This window comes from Thunnus albacares, chromosome 5, assembly GCF_914725855.1.
Source record: "Thunnus albacares chromosome 5, fThuAlb1.1, whole genome shotgun sequence".
NCBI classification, from domain to species: domain Eukaryota; kingdom Metazoa; phylum Chordata; class Actinopteri; order Scombriformes; family Scombridae; genus Thunnus; species Thunnus albacares.
Window position 1 is genome coordinate 32,456,351 of NC_058110.1, and position 26,715 is coordinate 32,483,065.

Below are 26,715 nucleotides of genomic sequence, written 5' to 3' on the forward strand. Positions count from 1 at the left end.
GCATTATTTGCCAGATGATGTTGTGGTATTAAAGGTGACACTAAAGGACAGTGGTGGAAGAAATATTCAGATCTTTTACTTCAGTAAAAGTACAATTACAATTAAAAGTCCTGCATGAAAAATCCTACTTAAGTAAAAGTACATAAGTATTATGAACTTGATGTAGTTAAAGTATTGCAGTAAAAGTACATAAGTATTATGAGCTTGATGTAGTTAAAGTATTGCAGTAAAAGTAGTGGTTTGGTCCCTCTGACTGATATATTATTATATATGACATCATTAGATTATTAATAGTGAAGCATCAGTGTTAGAGCAGCATGTTACTGTTGTAGCTGCTGGAGGTGGAGCTAGTTTACACTACTTTATATACAGTTAGCTAGTTTAGTCCAGTGGTTCCCAACCTAGGGGTCGGGCCCCTCCAAAGGGTCAGCAGATAAATCTGAGGGGTGGTGAGATGATTAATGGGAGAGGAAAGAAGAAAAAACAAAGTTCTGATACACAAATCTGTCTTCAGTTTTTGGACTTTTTCTCTAATCTTTGATTTTTGCTGAAATATTGGATCATTTGAACATTTATTGAAATGAAAGCATGTGAGAAGTTTAGAGGGAAAAATCACTATTTGGTGGAGCTGTTAACAACTCATAGACATGTGAAATGTGACCCCGACTACACACTGCTTTTTGTAAGATGTCAAAAGTCAAAAAGGTTGGAAACCACTGGTTTCATCTTTAACAATGTGTACAAACATTTACTCGTAAACTGCTCAAACTAACATTGCCACGCAGATGTTAAAAACCTAAAGGTCACATTGTATTTAAAATGAAATATACCATTATATAGTCTAGAAAACAGTAGACATGTATTTGATTGTAAAGTGTTGTATATTTACAGGAACTGTCGCTAAAACCAAGCAGCTTATAAAAGTGAAAAATGAGAAGATGTTTACAAAGAAAATAAATGCAACCAAAGAGGCTTGGGAGTAATTTTACTATCATAATATTAGTATTTCTATTTCTCCATGGCAAAAATGAAAAATAATTTCCCATGGAGAATGTATTTTTTGAACGTGTTGAAGTCTACCCATAAATTTGAAAGTAGTGACATTAAAAAAATCCTTCATATCTCCAGAGACTAGGATGTTGTTATTAGTGGCAGGAGCTAACTATACTTCTGACCACAAACTTCTGAAGGAAAAGGTTAAACACATTTATTATTTCAGGGGGGGAACATTAACTAATGTTTATACACAAATTTAATTACCACATATAAATTCTATTAATACACACATTCTATTAATACATACATGTGAATAGTGAGGCTAGACGGAAAAGTTTTTGGTCTTTAAAAACAGATCTTTTCAATGGCATGTCAGAAAAATATCTCATCTCCAGAGGATCACTATGCGAGGAGTGTACTAATGTGGTCCAAAAAATGTATTTTTGTGTTTTTGATAATAAAAAGATTAAAATAAATAACACATCTATGCCCTCTGGAGGATTTATTATATTTTATTTATTATAAGTTTATACAGTCAATGCTCCCGACGGATGCTGATTGGAAGCCATAGTAACGAAAAGATACGACATTTCCTGTTTCCGCCGGAGAAAGTGAAGTTCGTCCCAACGTCTGCCGCTATATTTATATCCTACACTTTTATTTATGGAGCTTCATTCAGCAGTGTGACCACAGACAGAGTGACGAAGTGGGAGTGTGGAGGGTCAGCTTTGAAAAAAGGCCCCTACTTCCCACATAGTGTGATTGTCAGTTAAATTTTTGTCCTGCGGATGGCAGTTAAACGCCCAGTAGCGTCCATATTGCCAAAATCCTACAAGAAGAAGAAGAAGAAGAAGGAGAAGGAGAAGAAGAAGAAGAAGAAGAAGAAGAAGAAGAAGAAGACGCTACCTCCCCTGCAGCCATGCCTCCCACTGAGAATAGTTGAAACAGAAATTAGACACAAATTTTCCACATGAATGTCACATTAAATCACTGACCCCAGCGACTATATAGCAGTATTAAGCTATATTCAAATGTCTTGTTTACACTCTAATAAGCTTTATTTTTTATCAGTGGACTCTGATGTCCGACATAGAGACGTTGGTCGTCACTGCGTGTTCGGATAGTAAACCGAAACGTAACCAGTTTTGGTTAAGACGTCAACGATTACGCTACAATTCCATAAAATATTGTAAATACTGTAAAAAAAAAACAAAAAAACAATCGCCCTAAATGGTGACTGGAGCGTTACCACAGCTCACCAATATGTGTTATAGCGGCTAGTATATGTAGCGTACTTAGCTTAGCATGTAACGTTCACAATGTACTTGTTAGCAAAGTATAAACGTTATTTGTCATATGAAGTTGTTTTCTGATCAGTATCGGGTTGTTGAACGCAGACTAGTAATTTCGTTACATTTTTAGTGTTTTATGCTACGTTCCGTTGCCAATAACACACAGTAAGAATGCTGATAGCGGAGCGGTAGCGGCTCCCGGGGCGAGGGGGCGGGTTTAGGGCTCCTCACGCCTCTGAAACCCGGTAGTTTAAATACCCACACAAAGCTCAGCGGCGAGGGGTGAGTAGATGATATGTCTCAACCACATTTTGAATATGTTTAGCAAAAACTTGTTAGATGTTCGTTATCTACCAGTTGTTTCGTGTTAGCCTAACACACTTTGCAGCTACGATGAAAGCCCGCAGTGTTCTACGTTACATTAGCTTGCGTTTTGTAGCCGCAGCGGCTAAAGTCTCAAGCCGGTTTCAGCTGTAACTACATGATGACGCTGAAGCTAGCTTCCGACTCGGAGGTTAAAGGGACGGTTAAGGGAAACATAAATAATGATATTTAGCAGCAGATTCTCCGATATTTTTCACTTTTTTGCACTTGTGAAAAAGTGTTAGACATCGTAACAAAAGTCTTAACGCTGTTTAAACCCACTTTCAGATTTGTGAAACTTTTATTTTGCTCATGAAAACACACAAAAAATGGTGATTTCACTGATATTTCTCCATCCAGACCACATTAGACCAAGTCTAAAACAACTATACTTTGACTTGTCAAATCTTAATAATAATAATCTAGTCCAGATTTGACAAGTCTAAGTATAGTGGTTTTTGATTTGGACCTGGTCTGAGAAATATCAGTGAAATCGCCCTTTTTTCATAAGCAAAATAAAGGTCTCACAAATCTGAAAGTAGGTTTAAACAGCATTAATACTTTTGATACGTTGTATAACACGTTTTCACAAGTTTAAGTGGTGAAAAGACGGAAAATCAACCGTTAAACATCAGTATTTAAGTTCCCTTAACGCCGAATCGGAAGCTAACTTCAACGTCGTTGTTTCAACTGTTACTACGCGTTTAATTAAACTCGCATTCAAAATAAACTAGTTTAGCTAAATCACGGGAATTTTAAACCAGTTAGCTAGCTTAGCTATGTGTTTGATTGAATTCTTAGGTGCATGTTGTGAAAAGTTAACGTTAATTGTGGACTTTACTAAACTTTATGCTATTATGGACCAAGTTTAGTTTGTTATCATCATGCGGGTTATTTAGTGCACGTTACGATACATGGCTAATCTTTAGCTTTATGTTAGTTGTTGGAGAATGAATAACCCGTGAGATTTCCCTTTTATTATCGTCCCAACATGGCTTCCTATTCGGCTGTAAACTATATATCCATGCTGTAAACAGCTGATCGGAGCTCTTCTTCAGTGGTGTTTAACAGCAGCCGGCATCTATGTCGTTGCATTTCTGCCATCTTCCGGAGTCAGTCAGCTCCTACAGTCTCCCGACCACGAAACTTTTTCCATTAGTCATGTTTCCCTCAGGAAATTAATAAGCATCGTCTGTCCTGTTTACTTGCACCCCACACTCCAATATGTCCTTTAATTCTCTTCCTCCCTTTCTGAAGTATATCTATTGCAGTTGGCGACATGTTCTACAGTTTCTGGTGCCTGATAGTGCCCTCAGAGACCGGTTGGACCGGTCTGCTTTATTTTGAATTGAATACAAATGTCTCCCCCATGTCTCCTTATCCCAATGCTGTTGCCATTCTCTGTTGATATTGTTCCATCGTCGAATGAATGAGATGTTGTTGTTATGATTTTAGCATCTAATTATTAAAAATGCTGCACTAAAAGAAAAAAGAAACCTGTTTTAAACAATCGTCACGGCCATTTGAGTACAGAGTTTACGAGGTGCACCAAAATGCACCATGTCCCTTTTTTTCTAGTCTATAGTCAGCACTTTACAAAGCGATGTAGAAGCACAATCTATATTTAAGTGTTCGTGTTTTTAAGTGGAGATAGACTGACCACATCTCTCAAACATAGACGGTGTGACGTGACTTTGGGGTAAAAGCTCAGAGGAGGCTGTTTGTGTGCAGCGGAGGGAGAACGAGTCGGTGCAGGTGCGTACACGGCTGTTTGAGAGTAACTTTATATCAACTCCAAAAAATAGAAAATCAGTTTGTGGCGGGCTGCCACAAATAAGTGTAGGTATGGGGACCACTGTCTCGCTCTGAGCTCAGATGTTAGGTGTTGTAGTCCACTGTGATATCGGCACGTAATCTGACCTCGTGTCTGTGTTCTAAACGCGCCTGTGCGGAATCCATTGATTCTATTGGTCAGAATACCGCCCGCTCTAATCTGATTGGTTGTAGAGAATGTATACTTTGGCTGCATTCACGTCCATATGATGAGTCACAGACGGCCAAATTAAAATTAATCATTTATTTGGGCAGATTTGGACACGCCATTCGCGCCTAAAAATGTTCACAGTTTGAACTAGTGTTGTGTTGGTAAATATTCCAATGTCGCTTACAAATAAATATTAGTAGTTGCTGTTTTTGTCTTTTGTAAAAAAAAAAAAAAAAAAAAAATGTGCGGGCAAAAATGAATTAATTAGCTGTTTAATTTGTTTTTACTTGGAATTAATAATCATGGACAACATAAATTACGTGGTTGTTGACTAAAAGGAGTCAAATAAATTGGAGCACACCGGAAAACCCCGAGTTTCTATGTAGTGGTTTACTTGTCATCTACTGAAACTGAAACGAACAACACATGACTTGAATGCAGCATTTTGCGGAAAAAGCCACATGTAGGCCTCTTTGTGAAGTTTCACAGCAGGAAGGTACTAATCAATCCATACCAGGCGTCTATAGATGGCTCCTGATAGTTAAAAGCATAATTTTTTGAGAACATAGCATTGTCTGTTATTCTTGCTGGACTTTGTAAAGTTATAAGTCTACTGAAAGAACAATAGTTTAATAAACAGCTCTGAAATGTAAAGAGTTATCAAAACACACAGTAAATGCACAATGTAGCTGAAATATCTTCCTTATTTATAATAAAATATAAGGGAACACAATTAGATTATTGTGGTGTTTCAGGAATGTGACTTCAAGGTCATACTTGTTGATCAGTGGATCCATGTGTATATGTGTCTGACTCTTGTGTAAAGTGATATTTACATGATATTTATACAGGTCTGTCCCTGTGGGAGATGGCAGTGAATGTAAACCTGAATGCGGAGAATTCAAATAACAGCTATGAGCTGCTGGCTTGGCTCAATGAAACTTTACAGACAGGCTTCACCAAAATGGAGCAGGTGTGCTCAGGTAGGTCAACATGCAGGTGATTTTAATGTATGGATGAATGAACACAATGTTATTGTTTGTTTATGGTCATTTGTAGTCGATGTAGTAATGATTTAAGTCCTTTGTGCCTGTTTTAAGATGCTGATGTAACACTGACACAAGTGGTGTATTTATTAAACAGCTTCACCAGCCTGGAATTACATATTTAGTGGTAGTTTAAGGGTCTTTGCAAGGTGAGAATTGCTCAAATAATCGGTGAAGACAATGTAAACAGACATTGATTGCTCAGCCTTAGTGAATCTGCTGGATTTACTAAGGCATTTTCATTACTAATTAATCTTCCTATTATTTTCGTGATTCATTGATTATTCGTGTGTTTCATAAAATGTCAGTAAATTGTGAAAAATGTCTTGTTTTGCTTATTTGGGAAGCTTGAACCAGTGAATTTTTGCCATTTTTGCTGAAAAATAGCTTGATAATTCGAATATCAAAATTGTCGCCAGTTATTTTCTGTTGATCAACTAATCGTTGCAGCTCTATTATCATTACATTATCATTTTTTTCTGAGCTTAAAGGCCATTTACTTCTGTGTGTGTTTGTGTGAATATCCAGGTGCAGCCCACTGTCAGCTGATGGACTACATGTTTCCTGGGTCCCTGGACCTCTCCAGGGTCCGGTTCCTTAGCAAGGATATGGTCGACTCTATTCACAACTTTAGTTTACTGCAAGGCGCGTTCAGAAAAGTTGGAGTCGTCAGAGTGAGTATTAACTTTAACTGACAAGATAATTACAGTTTGTCCTGTAGTGATAAAAGTGTCCGTCATGGATGTTTGTGGCGGTCAATTAGTAAGAAGAAATAGCAGCAGAGAAATGAAGGAAAGATATTTTTGAGGGTGACTCCACACAGTTTGTTACCCTGGAAGTAATGTCCTAATCAATACACATCTTCATCACTACTTTTTTTAAAAACACATTTAAAATATGTGTATTTATTTAAAAAAACAATCTTCAACAACAATCTCTTTTTATTTTAAACTCTCAAATATGGACTGTTGGTTACTCTCTGAGCGCCTTTGCTTCTTTTGATCAAAGTGTAATTTGATTATTTCTACATTCTAGAGGCTTGTTTATTCTTTTCAAACTACCAAATGGAAATGTTCCTACTCGATGTGTATGAAGTTTGAAAAATTAAGTTTGGACATCTTTGGTTGACTGGTGGATATAAACACAAGTATCAGACATAAACCCGCCTCTTTCCTCTCTCCAGCACATCCCTATGGAGGCGCTGATGAAGAAGAACACTGTCGTGGCTCTCACCTTCCTGCAGTGGTTTAAGCGGTTCTTTGACGAGAACAGTAACAGCCGGGAGTACGACGCCTTACAGGCCAGGGGAGGAAAGAGTATGGTTCCTGCTGAAAGAGACGATGTGTGTCCGGGGATAAATCACACAGGAGATGTCATACGTAGTAAAGGTGCGCTTGATTGAAACTGATTGAACCGTTGTCTATTTTTCACACTCATGTAGCACTTTATATATATTTGGACAGAACTATTTGTTTTAGGTGTGATTTTAAAAGAAATGAACCATGTTCTTACAGGATAGGAACTACTTTAGTTACTGAGTATATTGGGGGGCATTATAAGATGTTAGGTAAAGGCAAGGATCAATCAAACAATCTTATAGGAGAAACACACCTGGGCAGGGGCGGGGGAAGAGAGGATGTATTGATAAGGCCCAACAGGCGGATCTCCATCAATGAAGATTATTATTCAGTAAAAATCATAATTGACAATAAACCCAAAAGTCATTTAACAATTATTTAACTTTTTCATGTGATGAAGCAGCAGCTAAATGTGTCCAAAGCTGTTCATTTATAGGTAATCAGGCCATTTTAATATATTTGCAAAGTCTGTATTTGATCATTTCACATATCGATCATATGTTTGAATAAGTGCCAGAGTAACTACGTCAGATCTGGTAACATTTCACTGTGAACACAGCTCAAGTCTGAACTGAATGCCCTCAATGTAACATAAAGGCTACAGCAGTGCCTGGTTAAATATGCAAAGAAAATAAAATCTCCTACTCTGAGCGTCTGTGCGAGTGACAAAAAGTTACTCCTACCAGAAATATGAAGCCAGCAATGTTGTGTATTTCATGTCTGTAAAAGATCTAATGTACGTTTAAATGTGCTCAGTGTGTTTTTATTTCCCTTTCAGATGACTGTTCCTCTGAGGTGGAGATGACTGAAGGGATGGAGGCCAAAACAGCGGAAGAACCAAGAAAAGAAAAAGCGGGGGAGACTGCGAACAAGGATGGAGATGTGATAGTATTAACATCCGATGATGATGATGTAGTGGTGGAAGTGACGATGGAGGAGAAAACAGAGGAAATGGAGACAACGGTGAAAGAAGAGAGTGTAAAGGCACAGGGGATAGTAAGGGATGCTGCTCTCTTGAGTAGTTCCCGCAACAGCGGCACTTTGTTGTGCTTCATCAGAAGATACTGTAACGACCACGTGAACACAAACTCAAACGTCAGTACGAGCACAGACAGTCAGGTTTCTGTCATCTTGAGTCCAATCTACCTCAAAGACACCATCCAGTCCTGCTCACACACACCGTACTGCCTCTACCTGTTCATGGGGGTGAAGCTGGATGCAGGACATAGCACAAGCGTCGTCCTGGTCGGCTACCATGACCAGAGCTTAGGGGTCAGTGTGGTGCGGCTGCTGGACGCTCTGCAGATGAGCGTCGACACTGTTGATCCCCAAACCTCAGCGGACATGGACACTGATGTTATCACAGCCACGCACACAGCAGATTCTGATGCACACCTTCTCATTAAGACGCTGAAGAAATTTGAGCTTTCTCTGTCCAACATTACTGCGTTTTACTGCAATGCTCCGCACCCAGGAGTGATCCGGGTGTTTGTATCTCAGCTCCAGGCTTTCAACCCAAAGTTAGTATCACTCTGCGGCCTCCCTGGGATGGCAGGAAGGGCTTGCCAGGCCGGACTCTTGGCTTCCTTTAGTTGCGTAGTTGACCTGATTCGAGACGTCCACAATCACTACTCGACCTGCCCCACCATTAACGACAGTCTGAAAGCGCTGTTCGCTGGTACAGGTTTCTTTCGCCCTTCTGATTCTATCTCTGCACAGTGTTTATTTATCATCCGCACTGTGCAGAAGATGGTAAGCAGCTGGAGGGATTTGGTGGAGTATTTTAAGTCGCTCAGGCAAGCCGAGGATGCTGACCGGATCAGAGCCCAGCTGATGGATGCTAAAGTCAAGCTACGGTTCCTGTTCCTCTCTCACGCTTTGGAGCCCCTCCGAGCTCTTCAAGAACTGCAGCAGTACAACGCAGCAGATGTGGCTGTGGAGCTCCAGCTGACCTCCATGCTGGTTCACTCCTACGCGACCAGCCTCCTCCGGCCCTCCGTCGCAGAGCGCTTTCTTAGGAGGCGAGACCTGGTTCTCCTCCACAGTAAGAAGGAGCTGCTCCCCACAACAGAGGTGAACATAGGTTCTGGTGCTTCAAACTTACTGTGGGGCACCGCTGTCGTGGATTTAGGGGAACAGGAGAGGATGGACTTCCTGAAGGATGCAGTGGATTTCTATAAAGCAGCACTACAGAGTTTAGTGGAGAGTATTCCTGAGAAGCTCGGAGACGTGGCGCTGAGGAATATCTGCGTAGTGCTGAAACATCCTGAAAATATCAATGTAAGAAGATTTACTTCTATTATACTAAGTGAGACTTTATGCAGAAATGCACATTTACATTTACCTTCAGTTTAAAGCATCACAGACTTATTAGCTTGGTGATGCGCTGTGATTTCCAGCCTTTAAATGATGGGACTGATGATATTCTATATTTTTCTAATTATCAACAAATCCCGTGATAATACTTTATGACTTCCCCACTCTGTCTGTGGCTCTCAGCTCCATTCAGGCTTTCTGAAGACATAAATCTGTTAAAATGTGTCATGAAGATAAACTTTCATTTACAAAAAAACACTCAGTAACTTCCAAAACAGCTGGGCTTTGTAGTTTTTACGCAAACAAATGAGGAAATTATGCATGTTTTAGGAACTATTTTCGGCGGCGGATGAATCCAGAGTGTGTGTGGGATTGAGTCTAAATATACTACGTGTTTGTATTCATGGTATCAAAACAAGTATGAAGTATTTGTAATAATATTCGGCCCCTTACCCACCCAAAACTACCGTACACTACCACACTCTGGTGAAGTTTTTGTGACAAAATGCAGATAAATTTGTTGCAAAGGAGATCAGTGTTTGTTGTTTGTTTCCATGGAATTTAGTGACAACAACAAAGATATAAAATATCACCAGATATCCTTTAAAGACAGTCAAACATCAGCTTTTAACGTTATTCTTCGACTTCTAACCGATCTGTATGTTGCTACTTATTGATATTATCTGTGTTTTCCCCTTCAGGGTAATAAAATGTCCAGACATATGCTGTCAGAGTTGGGTATTCAGCTGGGTCTGTGTAGTCCCGGTTCTTCACAAGCATATCAGCTGACATTTGACTACCTCACCTTCGTTAAGAAAGTAAAGGAGCAACAGGAGAGAGGAACAGAAGAAGATCATGACTGGGCAAAGGTAAACCAACGACACAATGGATCAATGTAGGTTAATGGGTAGAGAAGGAGGTCATCGTCTGGTAACTGGACTGAATACCTGCTGACTGGAAAATCCTCATCTGATTAACTGAACGAGTAACAAGCTGCATTCTTAAACAGAATAGAAATATAATACATGTCCCACATATGACATTACAACTGAAGAGATATAATTGTACAGATAAGATAAGAATTTTTTATTTTCCACCTTGGGGAGATTAGTTGTGGACTTTGCACTGCAGTTCCACAATAAACTAACAATAAATAGCAAAGAACAACAACAGACATAAAGCCAGCAGCACACATCGTACCTAACCCAAAGATAAAACATGAACCAGCAGCATTTAAAACCATTGAAATCAAACTGACAGCAGTAAACATAAAACATGTAGCATCACACCAGTCTTACTCCACACATACACCTGTAGCCAGTAGCACCTTTCACTGCACGTTGTTTAGAGTCCTGATACAGCGTATCATCATATGCACATCACACTTTTGCACCTGCACACTCATGTAGAGGAATGAGGGTCAGGCAACCTGTACCGATGCCAAACATGTCAGTCCCCCGAACCAAAACAGGAGACATCTGGAGATATTGGGAAAGAGGCAGAATACCACACACACACACTTAGTGCAGAGACACCCATTCACGTGTGTGTGTGTGTGTGTGTGTGTGTGTGTGTACTACACACTCTAAGCTTCATTTATTCAAACAGAAAACATTTCCATCCAATTTGTTTTGTGGTTTGGAGTCACATTAACATGTTGTCTCTGCAGATGCAGCACTTTGAGTGGTAACACATTTGATGGAATACTGTGTTTTAATCTTACTTATTCATGTTAAATTAATCTTATTTTATCAACCATTTACTTTAATCTTAGTCCTGCTCGCTAACACTGCAGTCTTTAACAAAGTGTTAAAAACAGTTGACTTTTTGTAGCTTAAGTGCTAATCCCTCTTTAAAAAGTGGCTTTTGAATATCAAACATCATTAAAAGAGTTCCTCTGCGTTGTCTGTACAGGTGTTGAACGGCACGAGACCGCACTCTCTTCTGCATAAACTCCTCCTGACCCTTCTGGCCCTGCCAAGCTCTCTAAACAGGAAGGAGGTGTTTGCTAAGGTGAGTGTTACAGGTTTTATTATGACTGACAGTTTCCTTTAAAGGTCATTTTAACGGTAACTCTGACATTTCATTTTTTATATCACAAGTCGTCACATCTATTAGGGCTGTCAGTTTTTCAAAAATCAAGTTAAAATCATTTTGAATAAACACATAATTAGTTTGAATTGACTTGCTTTCATTTTCTAACGGTAGTTTCCAGTCCAAAAGTGTTTTGGATCCTACTGTATGCTGTTTTTCTTAGTAATATATTTTTGTGAAGATAAAGGAATTTGTGTGCGTGTATTTGTTCCCGTCTCAAGTTGTTCGGCAGCGCCAAGACTCCATCTGACAGCAAGAAAACCCCTGAACCTTCACCTCGACCGGGCAGGTGGACGGGAAGACCCCGCGTCCGCAGGAGGAAACTGCCCGTCCAGACAGGTCATCAGGGCAAGAAAAAGAATGAAGAGAGTTCATCAGACGATAGTGACGTTCCTGCAGCTAAACCTGGTCTACTGATTTCACCCATGCACTGCAGAGATATGGAGGACTCGGACTACACAGATAATTCATCTGGTAGGTCCCACAATAAGGAGGATGTTTCTGTATTAGCTTCATCAACTTAATCATTTGGTTATAGAGTCGTGAAGTAGGAGGAGTTATTTCAGGCATCCTTGGTCCTTCTGCCATGCAGAAGACAAAATCACAGACAAAATGTGATTTCTCAGAAATTAAGTTGAAATGATTGAAACTGGTGGTCATAACATAAACGTATAAGATCGTTACATCATCTGGGAGAGTCCTTTGTTTCTATGTCAAGTAATGTTGAGGATATCATTTAAAGATACATTTGAAATGGAAATAAAAAAATACAGAAAAGCACTTGTGGAACCAGCAGCTCCTCCAGCTTCACAACTATCTGCAGGTCTTGAAAAGTCTTGAAAAGCATTGATTTAGGTTTCCTCTAAAAGAGAGAAGCTTTTCATTGACAAAGGTCTTAAATACTTTTTAGCCTGTCATAGGCAGTAATGTTGGTCATAAAATGTTTTTTTAATGTGATTTTAGCAAAAGTTAGCTGGAAAATCCCAAATTATTCTAGAAATTAGTTATATTATTAGGAATGATTGTTATATACTGCTAGGAGGTAATGACAAAAATGTGACATAAATATAAATAAACATTTTTTTTTCACATCGCACTTGGTAAATAATTCTAACCCTTATCACCACTAATGGTTTTTATTGATGTCTTTCATACTTTGACTGGGAACCAGGTATTAAATTACATTCTATGTGGTCTTAAACAGTCTTGGTGGAGCCTTCAGAAACCTTGTCTGTTGTCGTTAACTACAGGATGAGATCCATCGTCATGCCAACAGAAATAACTAATATGACTGTGTGTTCTGTTTTTATCAGATGTGGTTGATGTCACCGAAGAGTCCAAAATATCTGGGACCATCAGATTAATGAAATCAGAAAGTAAGAAGTTATTTACACTTATTGTCGTCTCACAGTGTTGTGAACAGGACTGAATCTTCTTCATGACATGATCCACCAGAGAACCTGCTGCCTTCTTAAGTTACATTAAAGCAAGCGATGCAGACACTGCGTCCTGTAACACAGTCATACACAATACTGGAGAAATGAATTTTGTATAAAAATTACACATTGAGTGAGAGGAGGCGGTGGTGATGTAGACATGTCTCTCATAGGATGGACAGGTTGTAGGTGTTATGTTTAGCCAATGCCATACTGTCACAGCATATATACAGCAGATAAACATGTATATATCAGAAAACAATGAAACTTACATACAATCATAAAACAAACAATGGATTCATTTTTCAGAACATTCATAGAAAACAAGATAAATTCATTTCCTCATTTAATTCATATGGTTCAGTTTTGTTCAGTGTATAAATAACACACTTTTGTATGCTTTATATTCAATAGCAAAATGTCTTTCTTTGTTTTCTGCAGCTCAAATCACTCCACAGGCAGAGTCTATATACGTTGTGGGCAGTGATGATGATGATGCTGATAATGGTGACGACGCCATGGATTCGACAGTCACACCAACTAACTCGGCAGAGTTGCGCATAAAATCTAATGTAAGTGTATTTTAGGTTAGTATAGTTTTATAGCCATTAATCTGTAATAGCTTTACTTACTATATACTAGATATATATTAGTATTGTGTGTGTATCCAAAGTTTGATATATCTTATTCCTCTGTGCCGTAGACCTCTATTGTTGCTCCAAAAACTATTAAAAACACGTTAATCAGCCACATCGCTGCTCTGGGTGATGTGTTCCTGAAGAGAGTTGTTATTGTAGCTTGTTTAGAGTCGGATCCAAAGAGTAATAACAGCGATAAGATTGTAACCCTCAGGAGAGAAGTTCCTTTACTGAGCTTTGTTAGCTTGTTGTGCTACATATCATGACTTTTTGACTTTGTGCTGAAGTTCTATGAGAAATGTGTAATGTAGCACAAAGTCAGGAGGTTGTGATATGAAGCACAACAAGCTAATGATGCTCTGTAAACCGAACCTCGTTCCTGCACATGCACAGAAATAACAGTGCCATCTGCTGTACAGGGAACTTCTCTCCTGAGAGTATCTTGTCTTGTTCTGTTATCTCATTTTCTTAAACCCTGGACTGTGTTTTTATAATAATAAAATAACTTAAATTGATTCTGCAGGGGGATGTGGTGCTTTGATTACAGGTTAAAATAACACACAAAATTCAAAAACTATTAATATACCATGTCAGAAACTGTCGGTATGCGTTAACGTCTCGTGTGTCTGTGCACAGGACGCCGTCGGGGAGCTGGTCTGGGGTCAGGTGGAGGGCTTCGCTCCCTGGCCAGCCATCATCATACCAGACAAGGGCGAAAGTCAAGTTCCAGGGAAGAGGATGGTGAAGTGGTACGGACAGATAATGTCGTCTCAGGTGAGTCTGACGTGAAACGGAGAGATGAAGATGTGCGGACGTTCAGTGAATCTGGTGGCTGTAACTGATGTTTATTGATTGACAGGATTCAGAGTATAAGCGAGACTTCATACATTTGATACTGCAGGAACTTTTCCAGGGGACCAAGAACCTTTTTAAGGAAATAAACCTGCATTTCAACTGGAGGAACCAGGGACTAAAATTGGTTACTATAGTGGGAAAAAAAAGTTAGGGGTATTTGATGATTGCCGATTGGTCAATCACACTCCCTGGATGCTTCAGCTCATGTACCGTTTCATTCATAAAGCAAGAAAGAACTCTAGTATCGATTTAGGGCGAGGGGAGGACATTTCTCTTCGTTTGTTAACGTTAAAGGTAGAGTAAGGCTTTCTTATCGGCTGCCTGACTTGTTTTAAAAAAGAACGAGAGAAAAAGAGAGAGAGTGACAGTGGTCAAGTGAGCTAGAGATTGAATGAAGAGAGGGAGCGGCGGTAGCGAGAACAAAGCCAGTGAATGAGAGAAATAAAACGTTATTTTCTGATTGTTTCATGTTTTTTTTTTTACATTCCAAAGCAGGAATAAATAACCATCAAACTCAACTCATGCAGCAGTAAATACAAAGAACAACAGAACAAATCTTGGTTGTTTTTATCTCATGTGTCAACGCTACATTTCAAGTATTTTAATTCCTCGTGGGTCTAATTTGCATGATCTACCTGGTTCCTCAGATGCAGTAGAAACACCAACAGGATGCATGACAGGGACTTTTAGTTCCATGTTTAGTTCCTGAGATTAGTTCTTCTGGTTCTAAAGTATCTGGAACCTATTGGTGGAAAAGGGTTAATAGTTACTGTATATTGATCATTTCTTTAATATTATGACATTTTCACCAATGGATTCCTCTGTTTTGGTCCAGCAGGATCTCTACAACTCCTCACATAAACATTTAACACTGACTACATATTAATACGAGGGCCTGCGCCACTTTTTTTAATAACAAAACAATTTCAACGTTATTTGTTTTTCGCTTGCTAAGTTGTCACATTTTTAACTGTACTCTTGTATCTATTTCCATTTTGATACCCAAATCTAGATTTTTCTAACATTGTCAGGTTATTATTCTGATTCCAGCTCAGTGAGGAGGCTCTGAAACCGTTCTCTGACTTCACCCAGCACTACTGCGCAAAGTCCTTCGCCATCCTCGTGACCTACCGAGAAGCTATTTTCTTGTCACTGCAGGTGAGTCTGTGTCTCTGTATATTTATTCTCTGATAAAGTGACATTGTGTCAACTGTTCAGACAGAGTTAAGTCAATAACAGGATCAGGTTTCCTCTCGCTGAGCACTGATCAGACTCGATCACCAGATCTACTTCCTTCTGTGCTTTTCTGAACTGAGAAGATGTTCACATGTTCCTGTTGATATGTTTATGTTCCTGTTTATCAGGAGGCAGCTTGGCGTTGTAAGAAGAAGTTTCCTGCGTGTTCAGAGGACAAAGATGAGCTGCTGAAGAAGATGTTAGACTGGGCCTTCGGAGGCTTTAAACCTACTGGGCCAGATGGACTCAAACCAGTGGCCTCCACAAATGGTACAAACTAATTAAGAACATGATTACACTGGCACTGCAACCAGGGATGTTCTTCTCCTCCTCCTTCTCCACCTCCTCCTTCTTCTTCTCCTTCTTCTTCTTCTTCTTCTTCTTCTTCTTCTCCTTCTTCTTCTTCTTCTTCTTCTTCTTCTTCTTCTCCTTCTTCTTCTTCTTCTAGCTGTTTTTTTAGGTACCGCAAAAGAATATCATATTCTAGTAAAAAAAATCTTTGGATAAATCGCTATCAATTACCCATATAGAGAAGTGAAGCATTAGAAGTGTACCAACTTTTAAATACAACTTCCCCTGAGTTCAAGATAAGTCAGGGATTTTGATGTAAAAGTATTCAAAAATTATTTTTTGACATGTATTTGGCACATAACAAGACATCATATAATTCAGTGATAACCTGGAAAAGTGTAGTTTTGCGATACCAGACAATCAGAGATCTCCGTCTACCGAAGTCGGGGGATTTCTAAATGCTTGGCGGCGAGAATAGATGCTAACAAACCTATGTCCCTTAGATTTTGTCAAGGACACACCTTACTGCATGTCACCGCTGCAATATGAAGGGTCGCCCTAAAGATTTTGGATCTGTTCTGCAATGCAGGTGTTTTTTTAAAACTCTTTAATTGTTTCCACCCAGTTTTAACAGTCAGTCTCTATGAGTGAATCTAGGAAAAACGAAGCTGAATATCATCACCATCATTCATATTCTCGTAAAAAAACATCTGTGGATAAATCACTATCAATCACCCAAAAACTCCAGAAGTGAAGTATTTAAAAGTGTCCCAACTTTTAAATACAACTTCACATGTAAAGGGAGATATGGTGCTGCAGCTGAAATAGAGTTTATGTTGGACTAACATCTAGCAGGGATGTTGCTACATGCTCAGCAAACCCTTGATGAATAAAACAAGGTGTGGTTGCCTGTTAACTCTACTGATACATAACATTGGTTACTGTTGTGTAAAAGATATAAAGCTCACATGTATGATTGTTTTATGTCCAGGTGTTACTAAAACAAACAACAGACCAAAAGTGAAGAAGAATCTCTTCCCGAAAGCTTCTCCTCACTCCTCCAGCTCTACGAGCAACAAGAGCAACATCGGCACCGAGCTGAAGGAAGTTGCCGTCTCCTTGAACAAACTGTCCTGCAACTCCAACGAGAAGTCCTCCCACAAAGGCGGAGGTGAAAAAACAGCATGGGAAGAACAACCGGAGTCTGTAAAAGGCATTAAAGGAGACACGAAGGAGAAGGGACCCAGAGGAGGATTGACAGCGGAGACGGGGAAACGAGGGAAGGGAGGATGGGAGGCGGAGAAAGACGACTGGGAGAAGGCGAAAGGAGGATGGGGGAAAGGGAAAGGTAAAGGAGGGTGGAAAGGAGGAAAGGCCATGAAGAAGAATAGCGGTCTGTTTGATGGATTTGATAATGACACGTCGCCAGACTTTGTGCCGAAGAAGAAGGCCTACACCAAAACTTACAATAAGGTCAACCAGCCGACCAGCGTCTACACCCAGCCGGACCAGAAACTCAGAGGTACCAAAGTGAATTTAATATATACACTCACACTTTTTATGAGTTTCATTACGAAATATTCAAATGGCAGAGAAATAGATCAAATCAAAAGAGGTTTCAGTAATAGTTGGTCGACAAGATGTACAGAGTGGATCTAGATCTGCACTTGTATGTGGATCATGTAGGAGGATCAGTTGCTATGTAGCACGAAAAGGAATAATTTGACATTTTGGTAATACTAGGGGTGTACCCGAATACAAATTCTTTATTCGGCAAAGCACAAATAGTGAGTTTTTTTTACAAATATTTGTTTCATACAAATATATTTTAAATATTCGTTTTTGGGAAGAAAAAAAAAAACATGTCAAATACCAGCACGCAGTTTGGTTACATCACTATCTGAGCATCGCTCCGCTGTTACGTCTATCTATGATCTTGGAGACTCCAGTTCGAAACCCGGTGTGGGGACCTCCTACGTAAGGTAGTTTATTTATGAACACTTATTGTAACACTTTAATTTTCTAAAATTAAAAGCGTAATAAAAACAAAAACAGGATTTTTAAGCCTCTTTCCACTTTTATTCAAATACAAATAATTTTGCTGCCTCAACAAATACAGATACAAATACAAATACTGGGCTCACTGCACATCCCTAATAAATACACTTATTTACTTTCTTGCCATGAGTTAGATGAGATGATTGATAGCATCGATGTACAGTAAATATAACACTACTAGCCTGGCTGAATCCGAAGGTAACAGAATCCACCTCTCAGCACCTCTAAAGCTCTCTAATTAATATGTTATTTATCAATCAATCAATCAAACTTTATTTATACAGCACCTATCAGAAAAAGTTGAATGCAAAAAACCTCTTTCACTGTTCATATCAACACCTGACTGTTGTTTTAAGACACACTTGAACAATTGTGAACCTGTTCCCTTTTTAAAATGAAGTGGTTTACAGGATGTAACATGTCGGGCTGTTTCTTGGCTGAGCGCAGTAACTTCTTAGAGTCAACCTCAATGGTGATGAGGAGACTCCAGGAAGTCACTGTGTCCAGGCAGGAAGTAGTCAGGTACATAACACCCAAAATGTCAAACTTTAATGGAATTGAAGTTATGATAGTCCAGTGAGTCACCTGCTCAAACGAACAGATTTTGCTGCCAGCATCTAAACTGTTTCCATTTGAATAAATTCATAATAATAAACTTAATTTGTGCAGCACATTTCCTGTAATAAAGGCAGCTTACTTTCAGTTATTTATTTTATTTTGGTTATTGTTTCCTTATTATTGGTTTCTTCTCTTGCAGAGGAGACCATTCGTAGGATCATGGACATGAAACTGGACATTGAAGGTGAGTGTTTAGGCTTGTTGTATGTAATTAAATTCCCTTTTTATACATACTTATTTTTATATGGTGGTGATGGTCATATCATATCATCAGTCAGACAGTTAGTGGTTATGTTTTCATGTGTTTCGATTGCTAAATCTCCAGTGAAGACACTTATTAAACATTTACATGGCGAAACATAACATGCATACATAGATATGTGACTATAGATGCATTTTTATGCATGTATAGATAATGTCAGTCACTTGCTTTCTCTCATCTTGTGTCTGCAGGCTTCTGTTTGTGTTGTGGAACTGAAAACGTTGAGATATTTCACCCTCTATTTAAAGGCAGCCTCTGCTTGAAGTGTAAAGTAAGAAACTATCATCCTCTCTCGTCGAGGCTTCTCAGATCACTGTGAATGTGTGATATCCTGAACTTTGTTATAAACTTACAAAGCTGTTAAAATGTCCTCAAACACTGGTTGTGATGGTGTCTGTGTCCCTGCAGGATAACTTTACAGAAACTCTGTATCGTTATGATGAAGATGGTTATCAGTCCTATTGTACCATCTGCTGCTATGGAATGGAGGTCATACTGTGTGGCAACGACAGCTGCTGCAGGTCGGTCTGCTCATCTCTTCCTCTACATTTTAATTTAGATTTCTGCTTTTCTTTTTGTAATCTTCTTCTCCATCTCTTTCTCTCTCTCTCCGTTTGCAGATCTTACTGCGAGGACTGTCTGAACATCCTCGTCGGTCGGGGGACGTTTGATTCGTTGAAGGTGTTGGACCCGTGGATCTGCTACATGTGTCAGCCTCACCGACCCCACGGAGCGCTGATTCCCAGAGAGGACTGGAGCATCCGTGTTCAGGAGTTATTCGCCAACAACAGCGCCATAGCGTTTGTGAGTGATCAAAGATAGTTACTGTTTTTTGCCACTGTGCAAACTCACCTGCTCTCTTGTCTCACTTTGCAATGAAAGTATAAATAGTTATCTGGCCATGTAGGTGACCTTTCCCTCATGGATTCAGCATGTTAACCCACCAGCACCTAACAGCACAACACGTCTGTCCAGTAACACGACATCCAAACACGAATAAGCTGCACATAACGTCCCAACAGATATCCAACAGTGGAAACTGAATAAATATATAAACACAGCCCCACAAACGTAATATACAACAAACATTTGTGCATCGACAGTTCATAAATTAATAGTCTGTATAATCCATATAAGGTGTAAGGAATATAATGATCACAATTTATATTTGTCCTTCTGTTCTATGCTTTAGAAATATGTTCAGAAAACCCAAAACATTATCAAAAAGATATTAAATTAAAGCTCCATCCTCAATTCTAATCAAATCTGAATCTGGAACATGAACTTTTTTATGTTTGTAGTTATAAAACGGTTAGTAGTTTCACGAAAAAATCTTGTGACAAGGTGCACTACTAGCTTTCAGCCACATCCTGTGGGCTTCATCAGTTGTGACCTTTGCTCAGTTGAGCCGATGAAGATCATGAAATGTGGCTGAAAGGGTCAGAAAAGGTTAATAGACATTGTAATAAGATTTTTTTTTTGTCAAACTACAATTTCCATGACCGAGAACGACCATTTATTAATCCAGACTTTATTAAACACAGACTTCATGTATCTTAAAGTTGAGTTTTTGGTGCCTTGACAGAAAAATTCACCATAGGATCAATTTCAGATTGCATTAAAAAGCTCATCCATGTATTAAGTTTAGCTTTGCAGGAATCTTTATAAATGCACTTTGGAGTTAAATCAGAAAAATACTCTAAATACTTGGAACAGTAATTTGTGTCTGTGATATGGTTTTACCACAAAAGTTGTTCAGTTACCTCTTTAAAATCCTTAAAATGACATCTGCTTCTTCTCCGTCATTGAAAAAATCCAGAATCTATGATTTTATTTAATTTCTTTTTACAGGATAAACAGGTGAAGTGCTGCTGCCCCACAGTGATGACAATAAAATACCATAAAAACAAAAAAAGACAAAAAACATACTTCATATAAATGGGCTAAACAACTTTCCTATTTTTAAGAGTAAATTCTCACTGTAAAGTCCATTATCAGTGTTTGTGCAGTGGATGCTTCAAGTTTCCACATCACACTCGTGGAAGCAGCATACTGGACCACGATTGGCTCCACAATTTAAATTGTATGGAAATAGCTTTTCCCAAAATACCCTCCTCCATCCGTTAGGAAACCTGCTGGCTCCGTTTCCATGTGATTTTGAACCTTTTCTCTTTTGTAGGAGCCACACAGAGTTTACCCGTCCATCCCTGCAAACCTGCGCAGACCCGTCCGAGTTCTCTCGCTGTTCGACGGCATCGCAACAGGTGAGAACACCAGGCTTCGTTTTCATGATCCTGTAAATCAGAGTTGGATGACCAGATGGTCTGATGTAAAACTGTAACTGATGATTATTTTAATTATGGATTCATCTACTAGATATTTGTTTAATTAATCGTTTAGTCTATTAAATGGCAAAAAAGTAAAAAAAAAAACTGTCTATCAATTTCCCAGAACTCAAGATAACGTCTTAAAAATATCTAGTTTTGTTCAACCAACATTTGAAAAGCTCAAGAACCAGAAGATGTTTCTTTTGTTGAAAAATCACTGACACAATTAATCGATCATTAAAATTGTAGCAGATTATTTTTCTTTTGATCAAGTAATCAATTAACTACTACAACAACTACTTTTTTCCGCTCCAGTTCTGTAAGAAGCTTGAAGTATGTCTGTGTTTGTATTTCTGTATTTTTTTTTTTAGGCTACCTGGTGCTGAAAGATCTCGGCTTCAAAGTGGAGAAATACGTTGCCTCAGAGGTTTGTGAGGACTCCATCGCCGTGGCGACCATCAACCACGACGGGAAGATCATCCATGTTGGTGATGCCCGTTTCATCACCCAGGATCATGTATGTCCACACACACACACACGAACACGCTGGTCTTAACACCCTACCTAACACACAGTTATTAATTAGTTTATGAGGTAAAATAAAGCTCGACTGATAGAAAACACTTGATTTTTTTTTCTCAGCTGGAGCAGTGGGGTCCGTTTGATCTGCTGATTGGTGGCAGCCCCTGTAACGACCTGTCCATCGTTAACCCGATCAGAAAAGGCCTCTATGGTACGTGAGTCTGGTGTATGCATGTCAGTTTTCAATGCATTGATTGTCAAATATTAATTATCAATAATTTTTTTTTTTTTTTTTTTTAACAAATTTTCATCTGGAAAGATGCTGCTTTCACATATTTGTAAAGACAAACAAAATCAGCAGTTTGGGCTCCGGGAACTTTGGTCATTTTACATTCTTGTTCACTTTTTAGAGACTTATTGATCACTTAAATGTTGATCAAATAAAACAACTAATAGGAAATAATTATCATATGCAGACTTGATTAATAATACAGTAGGGCTGAAACTAACTAATTAAATTTTCATTATTGATTAATCAGTTGATTATTTTCTGGATTAATTGATTAGTTGTTTGGTCTCTAAAATATCAGAAAATGGTGAAAATTTATGATTATTGTTTCCCAAAACCCTGGATGCAACCTAAAATATCTTGTTTTGTCCTGAACAATAGTCTTCAACCCAAAGATAATCAGTTTATTATCATAGAAGACGAAAGGAACCAGAAAATATTCACATTTATGAAGCTGGAACCAGAAAATGTTGGCATTTTGTCTTAAAAATTGACTCAAAATGATAAATTGATTATCAAAATGGTTGCATATGAATTTTCTGTTGATCAATTAATCAACTCTTTGTTGTTTCTCTGATTTTCTCATATGGTTTTATCAGAAAAAAGGAAAAAATGCCTGTTATAATTTCTTACCAGTCCATGGTGAAATCTTTAAATGTCTTGTTTTGTGGGATTAACAGTCCAAAACTCAAAGTTTACTGTCGTGTGTGACAGGAAAGCATCAAATCTGCGTATTTTAGAAGCTGAAACCTGCAAATATTTGGTATCTTTGCATATAAAATGACTAAAACGACTATCAAAGTAGTTGCAGATGAATTTTCTGTTCATTGTCAGTTGATGAAACGACTAATCGTTGCAGGTTTAGGTCGTGGTAAACAATGCTTTGATCATATTGATAAGTTTTTATCACGGTCGTTATTCAGATGCTGTGTCGTTGTGTTTGAAACTAACATAACAACATGAAATCATAACTGTTCTCCTTCGCTGGTATCGACTCCTCTCCGCGGCAGAGGGCACCGGCAGGCTGTTCTTCGAGTTCTACCGAATCCTGCAGCTGCTGAAGCCCAAAGAGGAAGACCAAAGGCCGTTCTTCTGGCTGTTCGAGAACGTGGTCTTCATGAACACACACGACAAAGTCAACATCTGCCGCTTCCTCGAGGTTCGCCACATCCGGTTCTGTTTGGTCTTCTTTACCTCCCTCTCCTTTATTATCCTTTTTATCTTCACTCTTCCCTTTCCTTTTCTACCCTCCCCCTCCTTCCCTCCTTCCCTCTCTGTTGCACTGCTGTTTATCTCTACTTAACAAGTTGTAAACACACACAGAGAGATCTGACTGTTGCTGCTATCTGATTGTCTGACAGTGCAACCCGGTGCTGGTGGATGCAGTCAAAGTTAGTCCAGCCCACAGAGCTCGTTACTTCTGGGGAAACATCCCGGGGATGAGCAGGTAAGACACTCAATGAATCATGAATTTATATTTAGTTTTTACAAATTTTACTAATGAGAAATTGCATGTATGTGAATCACTTTGCTGATGACACACAGCTTTATCTCTCTTTTAATCGTAATAACTCAATAAAACCACACAGACAAACTAAAGGTGATTGTGCTTTTGTAGTTGTTGCTCCTCAACTCTGGTACAACCTGCAAAGACTTAAACAAGCCAAATCTCTAAAAAGCACCTTAAAAGTCTTTTTGACTTCTCAACATTTTCTTCTTGTTCTTAGATGTTGTCTTCTCTTGTCTCCTTTTATTTCTATTTTTCTTTTCCTATTCCTGTAAAGTACTTTTTGTGTTTTTAAAAGTGCTATATAAGTAAAGTTTGCTTGCTTGCTGCTCATCTCCCATCAGGCCCATCGCAGCCTCCCAGAACGACAAGTTGAGTCTCCAGGACTGTCTAGAGCTCGGAAGAGAAGCCAGGGTCAGTGACTGAACCCACTGGTTCTGTCTTCTTCTGTTACTTTGTGTCATCTACATTACTTACTTGTGTAACTAATATGTCTTCTTTAAACAATTATGATTACAATGTCCCAGGTCACTAAAGTGAGGACGATCACCACCAATCCAAACTCTCTGAAGCAAGGCAAAGATGTGTCTCAGCTGCCTGTCCTGCAGAACGGCAGAGAGGACAACCTCTGGATCACTGAACTGGAAAAGTAGGCATTAATGATGATTAACATGTTTGGTGTTAAGTATGTGGATCACAGAATTTGACATGAATCTGCCATGTGTTTGCTCGATTAATCATTTGGTCTATAGAATATCTGAAAACTGTGATATATTTATAACAATGTATGAGTTGTCAGTGTGTAATGTGTTGGTTGTGGCTTGTATCGGAGCTTTATGGTGAGTTTCAGCTCATTCTTTATCTGTCTGGCTGCAACTTTACTGTTCTGGTTCACTCTCAGTGCTCTCAAAGTGTCGTTTTGGGCCGCAGCAGACAGCTGTTTTCAGAGAAAAAGCTCTAAAAAGCCACTGTACACTACCTGCTCAGCACCAAACAGCAAACAGACACAGTTAGCTGTAGACTAGCTGGTGAACATAGTGGAGCATTTAGCAGCTAAAGAGACAGATATTTCCCTCAGGAGTTGGTGGAGAACAAAAACAGAGATAAAAGACAGTGAATATTGGACTTATATTCACCAGGTGGACAGAAACACGACTCCTGATGAGCGATAATGTTGCTCCGTAACTGCTGGATGTGGGAATAAGCAACTGTTCGCTAACAAGTTTAACATATCAGTCATGTTGTGTTGCCGCTGCAAAAAAATCAGTTAATGCAGGTGTATAGCGATGTCCTCAAATGTGTTGTTTTGTCCGACCAGCAGCCCAAAACAAATATTCTGGAAAATCAATTTTATTTGGCATGTTTGCTTGAAAAAAAGGCTCAAGTAGTCAATCACCAGAATAGTTTTGATGAAGTTTCTGTTACCTTCTTCCTCATTCTCCACCAGAATCTTTGGTTTCCCCAAACATTACACGGACGTGAGGAACATGAACCGGCAGCAGAGGCAGAAGGTTCTGGGGAAGGCGTGGAGTGTGCCGGTCATCCGTCACCTCTTTGCTCCCCTGAAGGACTATTTCGCCTGTGAGGAGCTGCTTCCTTTGACTGTTTCCAACACATCTACCTCCAACTCCATCACTTCCAGCTCCATTGCTTCCACCTCCCCGTCTTCTCCTGCCTCTCCAGAAGTGCAGCAGCTGAGATAGGAGAGGTTGGTTTTGGTTTTGTATGTTTTTTTGTGTGTGTGTGTCTGACACTACCAGAGAAAGGTATGTATTTTAAAATAACTAGGTGGAGTGTGAATGGTCTATTTCCATGTGCCTCCACCATGTTCAGAGGGCCAGTAACAGAGAGGCTTTTGTGGATCACTGCCACAGGCCATTTTGTCCGCTCTGCACTCGAGTCTTCACATCACACATGCAGTTTTAGTGCATTACGTCAGTTTGACCCCCAAAGCCACTCTCAGTCTCAGGCAGAAAATGGCAGCTCCCTCTAGTTCTCTCTTAACTGTTTTTATCCTCCTGAAGGGATAAGGTGATGTACTATATTTTCCTTAATGTCAACAGATCTCATGTTTGGAGCCAAACCAACAATGAACTGATCCACTAACAAGTATTGTGTTTGTGTATCCAAAGCTTGATTTATCTTATCCCTCTGTGCCGTAGACCTCTAAAAACACATCAGTGAGTCACACCGCTGCACTGTGTGACATGTTCCTTCATTATTACATCATTAGTACGTTAGTTTGTTTAGAAACGGCCCCAAAGATTAATAACAGCGATCATGTTTTCAGTCTCCAGAGAGTAGTTCCGTGTAAGGCAGACGTCACTGAGCATGTGCGAAAACGCCTTAACTTTGTACTACATTAATGTTTCTTCAGTACAAAGTTAAGAGGTTGTGATATGTCGCACAACAAAGTAGCAAAGCTGTAAACAGAATGGCGTTCCAACACATGATCAGTGGCGTCTGCCTTACGTAGAACGTCTCTCCTGAGAGTTACAGTCTTATCACTGTTATTAGTCTTTGGAGCCGTTTCTAAACAAACTAACGTGACAAAACTCTTCATGATGAAGGAACGTGTCACACAGTGCAGCGATGTGGCTCACTGACGTGTTTTTAATAGTTTTTGGACAACAACGGAGGTCTACGGCACAGAGGGATAAGATATATCAGACTTTGGATAAACACACAATACTTGTTAGTAGATCAGTTCATTGTTGGTTTGACTCCAAACATGAGATTTGTTGACAGTAAGAAAAATATAGAAGATGGCCAGCCTTATGCTGTTGGAGTTTAAAGCCAATCCCTCCTGTTTTTTCCCAATATGTTGAGGGACTGTTAGTGGTGCAACCAGCCAGCAACCAGCAACACATTTCTGCTTTGACAACTAAAAAAACTCAGTTGAAAAACAGAAGACTAAATTATTTGGGGGTCAGAATTTCTAAACTTGATGCTGTATACGGGTATTCATTTTGGAAATATTGTATCAGTTTATCTGATTTTCTCTGGTGGTGTGTCATCAGTACCAGTATAACCTGCTGGTTTGTATTGATAGTATTTAACATGAAATTTTAGTCCCATATCCTGAGATTACACATATCCTCACATATGGAATGTATTCTCAAGATTTTTAACTGTTTTTAATTAATAGATAAAACATTGTTTTCACATGGTGAATGTTTTTAAAACTTGATATTTGTTTTACTGTGACACCACTGTGATATTTTACT

At 39.1% G+C, this 26,715-nt stretch overlaps 1 protein-coding gene across 4 annotated transcripts; it reads left to right on the forward strand.

The window, feature by feature from the left end:
- The first annotated feature begins 1,570 nt into the window (after window positions 1-1,570).
- On the forward strand, window positions 1,571-25,615 carry LOC122982906. 4 transcript variants are annotated; one of them, XM_044352530.1, is made up of 27 exons: window positions 1,571-2,570; window positions 4,330-4,406; window positions 5,487-5,618; window positions 6,210-6,355; window positions 6,865-7,069; window positions 7,818-9,319; window positions 10,057-10,224; window positions 11,270-11,368; window positions 11,671-11,923; window positions 12,763-12,825; window positions 13,327-13,457; window positions 14,160-14,297; window positions 15,429-15,536; window positions 15,743-15,884; window positions 16,897-17,427; window positions 18,721-18,765; window positions 19,035-19,114; window positions 19,252-19,364; window positions 19,464-19,647; window positions 21,023-21,107; window positions 21,542-21,687; window positions 21,813-21,903; window positions 22,992-23,140; window positions 23,343-23,428; window positions 23,833-23,902; window positions 24,016-24,137; window positions 24,936-25,615. In XM_044352530.1, the coding sequence occupies exons 3-27, from the start codon at window positions 5,504-5,506 to the stop codon at window positions 25,189-25,191; spliced, it is 5,028 nt and encodes a 1,675-aa protein (XP_044208465.1). In that variant the 5' UTR covers window positions 1,571-2,570; window positions 4,330-4,406; window positions 5,487-5,503; the 3' UTR covers window positions 25,192-25,615. The 4 variants fall into 4 exon arrangements, with proteins under 4 accessions (XP_044208465.1, XP_044208466.1, XP_044208464.1 ...); XM_044352531.1 differs by lacking the exon at window positions 4,330-4,406; XM_044352529.1 differs by lacking the exon at window positions 1,571-2,570 and having other exon boundaries at window positions 3,492-4,406.
- Window positions 25,616-26,715: the final 1,100 nt, after the last annotated feature.

Excerpts from the sequence above, each read along its gene's own strand:
- LOC122982906 (XM_044352528.1), top strand. The coding sequence starts at position 5,071 with ATGCAGCATTTTGCGGAAAAAGCCACATGTAGGCCTCTTTGTGAAGTT. Across the intron at positions 14,298-15,428 it reads GACAGATAATGTCGTCTCAG|CTCAGTGAGGAGGCTCTGAA; the intron begins GTGAGTCTGACG and ends TTCTGATTCCAG. Across the intron at positions 15,885-16,896 it reads ACCAGTGGCCTCCACAAATG|GTGTTACTAAAACAAACAAC; the intron begins GTACAAACTAAT and ends TTTTATGTCCAG.